This window comes from Aquila chrysaetos, chromosome 3 (assembly GCF_900496995.4).
Source record: "Aquila chrysaetos chrysaetos chromosome 3, bAquChr1.4, whole genome shotgun sequence".
Taxonomy (NCBI): domain Eukaryota; kingdom Metazoa; phylum Chordata; class Aves; order Accipitriformes; family Accipitridae; genus Aquila; species Aquila chrysaetos.
In genome coordinates this window covers 31953337-31966714 of record NC_044006.1, presented here as the reverse complement: position 1 = coordinate 31966714, position 13378 = coordinate 31953337, and the positions used below count along the sequence as shown (strand labels likewise).

Below are 13378 nucleotides of genomic sequence, written 5' to 3'. Positions count from 1 at the left end.
TTATTTACACATATTTAGTAAACTTCCCATGACATGTCCTGGATCTCAGAGTACATGAGCAACCAGTGAATGATAAGCAATGAAAATGCTCCACTGCTGCTTTTCCATTTAAGTGCAAATAATGTCAACAGATCTCCTGCACCAAAGTGTAAAATCCCGAATTGGTACAAGCTTGTTAAAACAGAGCACTTTCACTGTCGGAGGAGGAACGGGGGGAGAGAATAAAAAAAAAAAAAAAAAAAAAGGGAGAGCAATTCTGGCTTTCCATCAAGTATATTTCATAATTGTCTGTTAAAATATGTACCCACATCACAAAAGACTTTTAAAAAACCAAGTATTTTTAAATGTATGTACAATGATGCAAAAATATGCCCAAATATGTATCTTATGCAAAAAAATAAACCATTTAATAAAATCTCCCTTCAAATGTCGCCTTGCTCTTCAACACCTTAAAAAAAAAAAAAGGAAAGAGCTCAGTAAACAAACAGGCGTTAAAACACAAACTAACAGAAAGACAAAGGCAGTGCAAAGCAGACACTTAAAAATGGAGAGGCATCCAGTTCAGCTTCCTATTCCCCTGGATTACACCACAACTACAGCACCACTTGTCCTATGTCAGTTGAATTTTGGTTTTAAAAAGTCAGCTTGGTGTTCAAGCTATAAGCAGCTGCCTGTGGCACTCATTTTCCATGCAAGCAAAAAAAGTTAATGATAATCCAACTAAGCACCCTTTAAACCCCCTTAAACAGGGGTGAATTTCACCCTAGGCAAATATTTCATGTTCTCTGTATTCCTGCCAAGCACAGAGATCCCATCCAACAAACAATATGGACTAAAGTCTACCTGGACAACTGTGGTGGGAGAGAGACTTCTGCTGATTCACAGTTAATTGTTTAGTCATCTCTTCTTTTTGCATTCTCTAGGAAACTGTGAAGAGGGCTCCGGTCTTACTGAAATTGTAAGTCCAGTATCTTATATTTGTGACACTGCAATTTCACTGGTAACTGGGCTCCTAAACATTTCTGAAGACTAGGTTTTAATGTCCGAGTTAAATGAGACACTTCAGTTGCAAAAGAAAATGCTGATCTGGTTCTTATTTGGATGTGTTCAGGTGACTGATGTATATCCTTCATCTTGCTAGAGTAACTGCCCTCAGAGTACAGTTGGCTGTATGTGAAATACAGCTCTTGTTTGCAAAAGCAATCTGAGGAGGTTTCACTATTGCTCCCTATAGGAAAGGTGGCAGGAATTGAAGCACTATTTAAAAAACCTGCTTATAAGGCACTGGTGCAGCAAGGTTTGTGATGAACGTGGTTTTATGATTTCTATTTTCCAACTCTTTAAAAGTAAGTCCATTAAATCAACCCTAAACAGCAATAAAAAGACATTAGAAAAGTCCCAAACCAGAGAAATCAACTTAGTATTGAAACTTAATTTACGACAGTCTCACTTCAGTGCACACACTAGCTCCTGCATCTTTTTTTAAACTCATTGTTGGCTCATGCTCACCCTATATACAAAAGTCCCCCATAAAGTCATGATGGGCTGAATATCTTCTACAAATAAGAACTTTTTAGATGACATGATACAGGTACACATTAAACTTACAGATGGTGGACAGGAACAGAGAAACATGTATTGGCTTATCCACTGTACATATCGGTTTAAAGCTTTAAAAGAATAAGAATATACACAAAATGTACACTGAATTCACAAAGTAAACCAGCCCTCAACATCTGCTATTTTATAGGGCTATGCACTTCTTGTATTAAAATTCCACACAGGGAACTATCTCTGTGCCAGCTCCTCTTCATAAGCAATAGGATCACTTCAAGGTAAATTAGTTCTTCATGTATACGTAACAGAAACAGCAAAAGCTCAGCCTCTAGTCATCACTGTCACTCCCAGACTCACTCAACTGCAAGTCATTTCCTATGGAAAACAAAAAACAAAACACAACAAGTGAGTAGGCGTTAATTCACATTTCATGGCAATCAAACCAAAGAACAGTCACATTTACACTGGAAGATTTAAATAAGAATAACACAAGAAATGAATACAAACATCATCTGGCATTTAATGGAACTGCTCTCCATGCCCAAGAACGTTAAGAGCTGCATGGGGCTAATACACGGTCGGATCCAGGCCAAACTGAGTGTCCTTGGCTCCACAGCCACCAAAGCTGCTCCGTGGTGGGAGAAAGCATTCCCCATGCTAGCAGCTGTGGAAGGCACTCCACAGCCTCCACCCAGCCAAGCTCCTGTATATGGCTCTGGGACAAGGCACTGGGGAATTCCCTGGCTTTCTCAGCCCCTTTAAAATAGATTTTTTTGTTTTAAGGCCATCTGGGTAGCCAATGCAAGGCCTCTACATGTCAATAAACCAAAAGGATTGTTAAAGCCATTGCAACTCAAGGCCATCGGCTGAACTAAGCTGACATGCTGTGACAGTGAAGGCCCCCCTCCAAAGTGCAAAGAGAGATCAGACAAAAGGCCAGGATATGGATAAAACCTACAGTCTCAGACCCTGTTTTGCAGAGCGCTTGTGATTTGGTGAGGTGAAGGGGATAAAAGGGGGCAAGAATCATGCCTGTGTTCTGGTAACTGAACCTAGCTCTTCCAGCATTCTTCCATGGCCCTGCCCCAAGCAGCTGCTGAGCAGCTATGCAACAGCTATGCCCTGGATTTCTTCATCTCCTCTCCCCTTTTATGAAACAAGAACTTGGGTTAGGGGTGATTCTCCCCATGTAGATGGTCACCAGTGACTTGAATGCTCAAGGACATATTAATCATTGCCAAAAGGACTTTAAATCCAAAGGCAAAAATCACTGCCTGAAAAAAGGAGCTACCCTACCAGTTCCCAAACTCTCCTGAAGTCAGAGGCTTCTTGACATTCAATGACCTATGCAGTATTGTTGTTGTGGCCCAGGAGAAGCAGCGAAGAGGCAGCTCACAACCAGAAACAGGGAAATGGAAGGAGCCCTACTGACTTCGTTGAACTTTGGATTTCGCTTGGACATTCACTACTGACAGGAAGACTGACAGGCCTCTACAGTTTTTCAGCACGCCTTTCCAGTATTGTCTGTACAATATACTTGTCTTCTTGAAGCTGGAAACCCTGCATTTATCTGTATTTAAACCCCACCAGTTCCCTACGTGTGGGTGCCAAGAGATGTACGCAAACATGCCTCAGGAGGAATTAAGAACAATTTCTGGTAACTAAGTTCTAGTTTCTTGTAAATGCAGTATTTTAACTCCACTGAGTTAGAATACACCTGATCTAGCATAAGGAAGGAGCAACACAGATGTACACCATCTCCCCAGAGAGAGTCTCATGGGACAAAACTACGCTTTAAAAATGTTTTTTACACTTTTTAAAGGGTGGAGTGAGTCTGTATTGATTCAATGCTTGCAAATGCCACAGCTGTAATATTTTAACCAAATACATGGCACTTTAAATTTCCCTTCAAAATGTGCTATTTGTGAAAATGCAGCTGAGACCAATACAGTATAAATACTCTGACAAAGCAATACCACTAATAATGAAGACCACAGAGACTGTGCATTTATGACCACAGGACAGCCTTGTGCCATTCACAATTCTTTGCAGACCTTTAACTGACGCATGTGACAACCCCGCTATTTATGTCTAATCTGTGTTTTCACATTAAAATAATTCCCATCCTCTGGTGCACCAGATCCTCCCACACCGATGCTTTTCTATCCACTTGTTTCACCTGGAGGCCTGAATCAAGGCTCAGCACGGTCAATGGGGACCACTGCACTGATGCCCACAGGTGCTCTGGACCAAACTGAAGCAATCTCCACACCTTCAGACAGGTCTCAGCTCTCTGTTCAAAAAACCTGCCCACATATTTCAGCCAGTGCAACTCCCTGGGATTACTATTTGGCAAAGTGCACTTCATGGAGTTAGCCTAACATGCTAAGGAAATGAGTGGTCTCAAGTAGCTTCCCGCAGCGATAAGACACAAGCCTTTACTTACGGAGCGTATTCATGAGCTGATTGCTTCCTTGTGGCCTGCTGGTGCCATTAGCAACAGCATTCCTGTTGTTATACTGCTGGTGTGGTGGCTGGGAAGGGGAAACATGTGCTGGCTCTTCCCCCTCACTGCTGGAGCTTTCATCTTCACTCCCAGATGAGCTTTCTGAATCTGATGAGCTGCTTCCACTGCTGCTGCTCATCTGCTCAATAATTTCAACCTCTGCTCTCAGCTCTGAAATAAAAGGATATTCATCTGGTTGAAACCATAAACAGGGCCCCATGGAATTTTGGAAAAGAATGTGAAAACGCAATAGTTTTGTCAAGAATAATTTATCATATCAAAATATCTCACACGAAAGAGACAGACCAGGAAGGAAAAACAAAAAATTCTGAAAACTTTTTTTACTTAGTTGTTGTAGCTAAACTTAATGAAGCAACAGCATAGCATAGGTTAGTATCATAAAACCTTCACTTCCACTACTATTATTTATAAACTTTACACTCCTCAAAGCATGCCCTGCTTCATTATTTTCAACAGGTTATATGCTCTACATACAAAGTACATTTCCTGATTGAGTTTTACAGACCAACAGCCAGCCCATTTTTTAAAAGCATCTTAACATGGAGGAATCAAAATTGTTAGATATGACATTTAGGCTTTTGGAAAACACAAAAAGGGGGGAGGGGAGCATAGGCACATGATCACAACAGAAACTGCCTTGATTTCAGATAATGTATGAAACTGCCCCAGTGCAAAGTCACACAACTCATTTTAAACAAACTTTAGGAGCAGATGGATGACATCAGATAACTTTGCACTGGGGCAGCTAAGAATATTCACATATTGGGGAGTGGTAATAATACCTTAATCTGCTATAGACTTTACAAGTAGCCAGGAAAATAGAGAGACTACTCTGAAACTGGGAAGTTATTCAAGTCAGACACACCCCACTTCAGGGTTTCCAGTGCAAAGCAACACTGGAATACCATGACAGCACCACGACAGCCACATCAGCAACAGCTAGTGTTGGCTGAACAACTGGTTACTAAACAGCTGTTAAGGTAAGTCACCCCAAATCATACCATATTGTTAAATTTGTCATAATTGTAAGTGGCCTGAACACTATTAGAGGACAATTCTTTTGTATCCACCCACAAAGTTGAGTATCTAATGACTCAGTTCACCTAGGCAGGTTTCCATGAGACAACAATATTCACAAATATGTTGAGCATACGATGTGAAACCCTCAAAATTCAGGCTTTTGTTGTGCTATCAGTTCTATACCCACAGGGTTAGAACTCAGTGCTTGCTCTGGAGAAGTCACAAGCTAAAGGGACAAGAATGAAAGAAGGGAGAGATGAGGTATTATCATCTCTGCCTGACAAATGGAGAACTGATGCCAGGAGTAATTCACCTTAGGTCAGATGTGTGTCAGAGTGAGATGAACCCCAGCTCCTCAGCTGGGGACATCCTTCTTGTGCTACGGCATAGCCAGATCATGTAAAACAAGTCTTTCCTTTATGTAAAAATGGCACAATTTTAATGCTTCTTGTCTTCAGCCCCTGCAAGGAGTAAGTCTGAACAACTGGAACTCTTCCCTTTTTTAATAAGACCCACTTTCCTTGAGCTGCTTAACACTATAGCGTAACAGCTAAGTTTTCAGCCTCCACATTATTTGCTGGAGAGAGTTCCTCTAGCTCAGCATGCATTGGTTTGAGAAACTAAGTTTTCTTTTGCTAGTTTTAAAACCGCTATTTTTCAATTTCAAAGTTCAGAGGTCAATTTCAAATGCTATAGTTATACTGAATCAGAGGTGAGGCTATTTAAGGATAGTGAGGTTGTTCCTCCAACTTACTTCCTAAATCTAGATCCCAGATGAGACTGCCTGTGTCCTCTCTACTTTATCAGTATGCCAGGTAAAACTTACTTTTTCATCTTGAAGACATAGCGTAACAGACCATTGGAAGAGGGATGAAGAATATATGATTAGGCCAACAGAAGATATTACTTTGTACTGTAATGTCTTTCTCCCTTACTCCTTCCCAACACAGTCTTGCAGGCTTTAAAAATCCATTTCACACCTGGAGTGTGATACACAGACAAATGAGCACTTGTAAGATCACTGTTCTCAGCCTACCCATATTGAGGATTTCGTACTGTAAATGTTCCCTGTCTTCAAGGCTAAGAAATTCATAGGCGAAAGCTAAAGGAAAGGTAAACAGGAATAAGGATTCTTTCCCTTTAAAATTCCGAGATTTAAACTTTTTTTTTCCCTAGCTTAATAATGTAAATTTCCACATACTTCTAGTGATGAAGTTGTTAGTTTTAAGTTATAGCGATGATAATAATACATTGTTAGAATATCTTGGATTGTAGCAAGCACAATCACCTACAGACTACAGTCCATACTGCAAAAAGATTCAATAAACAAGTCTAATAAAGGACAAGTGTCTGAGAACTGCACATGTATGCTTACAGAGCTAGAGAGTCTATGGCTGAAATGGAGGAGTGTTGGCACATGGGCTGAGAAGAACATAGCAGACCAGAAAGCAGCATATAAAATAGCATGAAGAAGGTGAAGCAATCTAAGAGGCATTGGTGGTGAAAGGGAAAAGTTGCAACAAGAAATGCACTCCAGAAATCTAGGGGGAAAAAAATCTATACAAGAAGTTTGAACTCGATACAGTAGGCAAGGAAATAACTGAAGGAAGTGATACAGTCTGACGAATGGTAAAGGAAGCTTAGCCTGGCTAATTTTAAACAGAATTAGAGATTAGCGTCAGATTGAAATGTGAGGGTTTTCTGCTGGGGAAGCAGAAAACTAAGAGCCCATAAAAGAGGCTTGGTTATGAGGAGGGAAAGGGAGAATGCCTTGGAAGAAGTGGTAAGGCCCACTATGCTGAATACAGGCAGGAAAAGCAAAACAGCACCAATATCACAAGCTTCAAGGACTGGGAATTAAGGGTTTTATCAGTGACTGTGGTCACCAGTGGAAACAGTCTGAGACCATCTTCTAGTCAGCTTTTGAACCTTTGACAGGCTGTCAGCTTCCTCTCAGGTGTCTCTTGTCTCTTGAGCCCAGAAATCTAAACATCTCGTCTGTGCAGATGAGAAAAAAGTAATCGTTTTCACTAATGTTATGGTGGCTGCTACATTGCTAAAAGTCTGTCACGCAGAACTCCAGCAGGACCACTAAGCAAGTCTATTCAAAACCCTCGTGTCACACTGTCAAAGATGGTGGCTAAGCCAATGGTGACACCAAAACCTTGTAGGAAAAACATGTCTACTTTAAAATTGTCCGATTTTGCATTTTTCTATTTGCCTGTTATGCTTAGTGCAGTTATAGGTACTGAAGCCTTGGCTAAACTTTTCCTTGCCGTGCCTCCAATCAAAATAGTTGTGTGCGTATATATGTACATATATGCTAAGCTGAACAACAAAAGTCAGACCTTTCCTAGATCTTTTTGCACCATAATATCAAATGCCTCATGTTGATGCACCTTTAAGGTTTAAAAGACAACAAGAGTTAGGATGTGCAGCATTTACTTTTAAAAAAGCTTTCCATATAGTATAGTTTTGAACACTTGCCTTAATTGCGTCTATATCATCTGAAAAGGCTTACATTGCTAGGGGAACCTTAACTTTTGCACAGTTCATGTTACAACTGTAGGCTTTCTTTCAAGAAAACAAAATGGCTTACTGTTTTACACTGGCAGTCAATGCAGTTTTTAGAGCAAAAAAAAATTCAAGGTCAGAAATCATTATACAAACAGAACAGCCTTTCTGAACAGGGCTGTCTTCTGTATATATTCCATATCAAATGCCCTAATGTCTTTCCATAATCACATCTAAGGGTTCTTACTTCTTCTTGCAATTCCAACAGGCTATGCAGAATTTTTAACTAAAGCCCTAACCTTGGGCTGCAAGTATACCAGGGACTTTTGGAAATAAAGTCATTCAGCTTTAAGGAGGATAAGGTTGTATGCCTATAGCAGAATGCTTACTGTTAATAATGGTATGCAAGGTGGAGAGAAATCAACTTGATACTGGCACTTTGAGCATGCAGAGATGGCAGCTAGAAGAGGCAGGATTTTACACTGAAGTGCAAAAAATTTGATTGAGGTGTTCTTGAGAGACAAACCCAGTGCAATGGCATAATTCTTACACGCTACAGCTGCATTTTAGGTAAACAAGATCTGCTCAGATTTTTAAGCACTGAATTTACCACCTCCAAACCAGAAATATGTTTCTGTGGGTTTTTTTTCCAAGTATGGCATGCTGTAATTATGTCAATGTTATTGAAAACATTTCTGTTGTGGTCACACATGTCTGATAAACACCGATTATTTCATGAACATAAATGGCTCTATTGTGGTATATGTGTGCAAATGTTCACCACTTAATGAAATGTTATCAGATGTAGCCAAGTATTCAAAAGAACAAGCTCTTATCCTCTCTTTTGCTCCCTTCAGGCAGGAGGACAATATAAAAGCTTGCAGGGGAAAAGATTCCTCTGATGCAGGACCCTAGACACAGCCTCCCAAAGGCCCCTCTGCATGAAGGAAAGGACTGGTTCAAGTCCCACATGCTCTGACTCTGTCCTCAGGCACTGTTGTTTGGACAGCTGTGTAATGGGACAGAGAACTGACCTACCTGAAAGTTTTCTTCCCAGCTCATCTGTAAGGGGAGCTATGGGAATGCACAGCTCAGCGTACCAGGGGAAAGCAGAAACCTGCACTGAGGTTACCTTAAAACTATTGTTAAACATCACAAGGGCTATGTGTCTTAAGTAAGGCACACTGAGAGCAAGAGAGCATCATAGCGCCAGAGATCCTTTCAACCACCTCCTTTGGGGATTGTAAGTTCTGTGCTGTGTCCATTAAAGAAAAAACACAGAATTTCAGCGTTATGTTTATCTTTTGTACAAAGGAGGTACTTCACCCAAAAGGAAAGCTACTGTTTGAATGGAAAAAACACAGCCTCTTCAGAACTTACAAGTCTTTGTTCATAAAAAGACACATTAAGGGAAGGTAACAGGACTGAAGACTCTCTCACAGCTTTTACAATTAAGTTTTATTAATTATTTTCATTGTAGAATGGTGCCATTTTAGTTCTACCTTTCCCAAGTAGGTTCTTATGATATAAATGGTTTAGTAATGCTGATGCTCTAGATAATCAATGCTGGAAAAAAGTTATAAAGAGCATATACTGTAAGCAAAAAAACCCAGCTGTCCAGGTATTTGCGCTCTTTTTAGGCCTTGAACAACTCTCCCTATAAAACGCCAACTTTAAGTCCTATTTTTAGTACAAGTCAGGTGTTCTTTTGCTTGATTTTGGAAACAAAACTCTACAGGTTATTTATTTGGAGGTACTTTCCAATAAAAGATGATCAGGACAGTTCTGAATAATGTGACTTATGTTTTAGACCACTAGAAAATGGTCTTTGTAGAATAGATGTCACACCAGACAAAAGTAATTATTTTACTATAACACGACCTTTACAATTACTGTATGTATACAAAAGAGTGCCCCAATGGTTAACTTATTACACACTACAATAAAAGACATTTAAAATTCACAACTGATTCAATTTTTAAATTGATATATCACCTGTTATCTTTCTCCTTACCTATTACACAGAAAATAAAAATGGCAATGCAGTTAAGGGAACTGTAGCTAACAGACTCTCAGACGTTGATTCTGTCTGCTGACCAGCGTCCAGGTATTGAAAATACTACTGCTGCCAAAGAGTGAGACCAGTCAGCACCTATGCAAACACACAGATAGCTTAGCAGTAAAAATGTCACCTAGTGATTACCATAAACTGAAAAAATACCCTGCTAAGTAATTAACACAGTCTGGGCAATTAACATAGGCTAAGTCTACAGGCAAAAATAGCTACATGGGACAGAGAAAAAAAAAAAAAAGAGAAAGAAAGAGAGACCCAGAAAAAAAATACTAGACAGAAAGAACAATCTTAAAATAAAATAATTGCAGCTGGTGCCATACAAGAAACACAAGAGAACCAAATAAAAATTTAAATTTAAAGTCTTCCTCATTCTGACTGTGTTATCCACAGCAAAACCAGATATCACAGTAGTATGAAAGGAAGGACATGGGCAAAGAAAGTGCACCCTGCCCACAGTGAAACACTGAGACAAAGCGTTGTTTGAGCAGGAGACTGATTTGAGCTAGTCATCCCTTCAAGGTACTTTAATAGAAGTATAGCAACTATACAGCAGATGTGATCAAAGCTGCAGAGGAGTGGTTGTGGTAAAGGGGAAGCTGCAGGGTTGTTCACTCTCTCATCCCTCCCCTACTAGCATTACTGGGCACAGCACAAGCTCCAGGTCCTGTGATGGGAACACAGCCACCCAGCCCTTCCATCTCACTGGCAGATGGCTCCAACCTTACTCAGTGCAGGAATAACTTTCGTCCAAGTTACTTGATTGCACAACTAGATCTTGGACCATTAGCTTTTGTTGTTGTGGTCATTGCCTAAGACACCCATTCAACTCATCTAGAACTCAGCTACAGGTTTCTGAATTCACGCTTATTTTGTCTTCTTTTCAGAACAGAAAAATAGTTTGAAAGAGAGAAAATTATCCAGAAAGAGGAAGTTCTCTCATACCAGAGAAGCCTGCAGTATAAATATCTATGCTGGCAGAAAAGAATAAATAATTCACTAAGATGCCTTAAAACAAGATATAAAGATGACAAACCAGCTGTCAAGTACCATCTTTTACTCCCTGAACATTCTAACATTTTTATAAATTGCACAGTCATAGCTTTTATTCTAAAGAAGACGGACAAAACCAACCAAACTCAGGGAACTACAAACCCTTCTTTACCTCTCTTAATGTCATCCAGCTGAGGCTCAGGCGAAGGATTATCTTTCAAAGGAGAAGTTTTAGGTCCAACTGCTGGCTTGGTTGGGGCTCTGAACTGCGAAGGAGGCTGAGATGCTCGGGCAGACTGTTGCTCTATTCGGGCTTGGATCTTACTGCTGCCCTCTGCTCTGCAAAAACAACCAGAGACATTCAGTGGTACTGTGCAACTATGTTCAGCTTTTTCAATATCCTTGCACTAATGCATCATCTGTGAATTCCTTTTGTACAGATCTCTACTTTGTTTTATAAAGTTAAACAGTGAATTACAGCTTTCTATACGCAACACTTGCTTTCAGTAACAAATGAGCATAGACAACTAGACTGCAACACCCTTACAAAATGTATTTTCAAATCCAGATGTGGTTCAGTGGTGCCAAATTCTCTACTTGAAGAACAATGAAGGCTTTAATTTAGCAATTAGTATTTGTATTTTTAAAAAAGAATAAGCAATCATAGTAATTTACAGTAACTACATGATAAAAATCCACTCATAACAAAATCCTGCTTAAAACAATCACAGCAAAAGAAACAATTTTCTCACTTGCAATTAAATCATCTCAAACTGAACTCTCTTAGAGGTCAACCTGCCTAGAGCAATCATTCTTACTGCTAAATACAGCATGCAAGCATTTAATTCCTGTTTTTCATTCATTTGCTATTATCCCTTAAAAATAGTTTAAGCTGTTTCCTTAGTGGGAAATAGTCTCCAGAATAACGCTATGCCTAGCTGTTCAATTCAAATCAGGTATTTCTTCCTTTTACTTAATCAATGATGTGATTTAGATTGTAGGACAGTCAATATCCTTGGCAGAAAAAAACCCCAAACAAAATACTTATTCAGGTCCCTCTATTGTACACCATAGCGACGTTAAAGCATGTGGTGTATTTATTGCGTAACACCAAAGCCTTTTGGGGTATGGCTTTATGTAGTGTAGCACAAAAGCAGCTTATGTGGCTATTAGGGCTCAGTTTCAGTTCTAGGAGGGTCCCAGCTCAGCAGTGTGACACTTTGTGCCTGTGAGCTAATCCCACTGAGAAACAAGTTAAACCAGCCCATGTGGAACTTCCTGGGGCTTCACCTAAACCACTTCTGGTATCTGAGCTAGTACGTTTAGCACTAACTCAGGTATCTCTGTGCCTCATTGAATTGTAGATGTACCCTCAAAAATTAAGCACAGAACTACCTCTTCATTCATCACTGAAATGCAGCTATTGGATACCACATTAACGCAGGTTACACAGTCATTTACAACAGAAGTGAGGATTTGGGAATACACTCACTGTATCAAGTGAAAGGTGAAAGCAAAAGATTGTTTCCAGTATTAACTATGCTCTTAGAACTACAGAAGGTTTTATGTAGAATAAGTGCAATTATTCCCCCGTGAATGTCATCAGGACATTAACACTAAAAACTCTGCTCCCACAGAGTGTCAAGAGGTCATTAAAGTAGCCATGAAAAAAAAGAAGACACTTCTGATCTAGAAAACTGAATGACTTTGCAAAGCAGTATTCCTCAAAACAGGGATCCCCAGTTTTGCACCACCCTGCCTCTGCTTGAGAAAAGTTGAAGTATTTTTCACCTCACCAGAGCCAAAACTCAGTGGATCCATCACCTCATGGAAGCAAAGCCCTCCTGCACTACTTTGCTCCTTTTCGACTTAAGCTTCACCTGGACAAAGTCCAGCAGAACTTAAACTGGGAATTCAAATCTCATCCATGACATGCTCATATCCACTGGACAAGATGAATGCTACAAGGATGAATTTTCACATCACTGATTCAGAGGAGTGTTACAGTCCATTTACCTGGAACTGACGGTGTTCTTGGCAAACTTCCAGCCAACTGCTGAGGAGCTGTAACCCATATTACTAGTAGTTTTAGCAGCTAAAAGTTCTATGCTGCAATAAAGTGTGTTTTCTTTTTTTTTTCTTTTCAAATGTAAATCTTGTAAAATTATTTCAGAGATTCTTCTTCACAAGACATTTGAATAACTGCTTTCTCTTTAGATCCCAATAACTTGTGGTCCAGTGATGCTGAAAGAACATGATTCAGAGACTTCAGGTACTTGCAGAGCAGCAAGACTACTAAAAATGTTCCAACTGCACACTTTGTAGCATTTGTGCAGTGAAGTAAGAATATTGGGTCAGACAGGATTTCTGGCCTCAGCCATTCTTCTAGGCAAAACCTCATAACCATTATTTCTACAGTTCCCCCGCCCCAGCTGGAGGCTTTGGACTTGTGTTCCACTTTATATATCCCTGATCCAATACAGGGATGAGTGTTTCTTATTCCCTAAGACTATGTTATTAAAGCATCATGACTCCCACAGGAAGCTGTAGGGAACAAACCTAGAAAGTCCAAAAATCATTTTGACAGCCTAATATTTCCATGGTCTTTTTCAGCTAAGCAGAGATTCCTGAAACACATCTCATCCTTCAGCCAGCTTCCGCAGCTTCAAATCATCAGAGGTGTTTCATTGCAAACT

At 39.9% G+C, this 13378-nt stretch overlaps 1 protein-coding gene across 1 annotated transcript in view; it reads right to left on the bottom strand.

Annotated features, from left to right (window-relative positions):
* Window positions 1-257: 257 nt before the first annotated feature.
* EAF1 (ELL associated factor 1) overlaps window positions 258-13378 on the bottom strand; it is a 20669-nt gene continuing 7548 nt past the window's right edge. The window contains exons 4-6 of the mRNA XM_030008260.2: window positions 10855-11021; window positions 4004-4234; window positions 258-1932 (exon numbers count right to left, since the gene is read on the bottom strand). Of these exons, the coding sequence (XP_029864120.1) occupies window positions 1886-1932; window positions 4004-4234; window positions 10855-11021 (445 nt within the window). The 3' untranslated portion in view covers window positions 258-1885. The remainder of the gene's footprint in view (window positions 1933-4003; window positions 4235-10854; window positions 11022-13378) is intronic.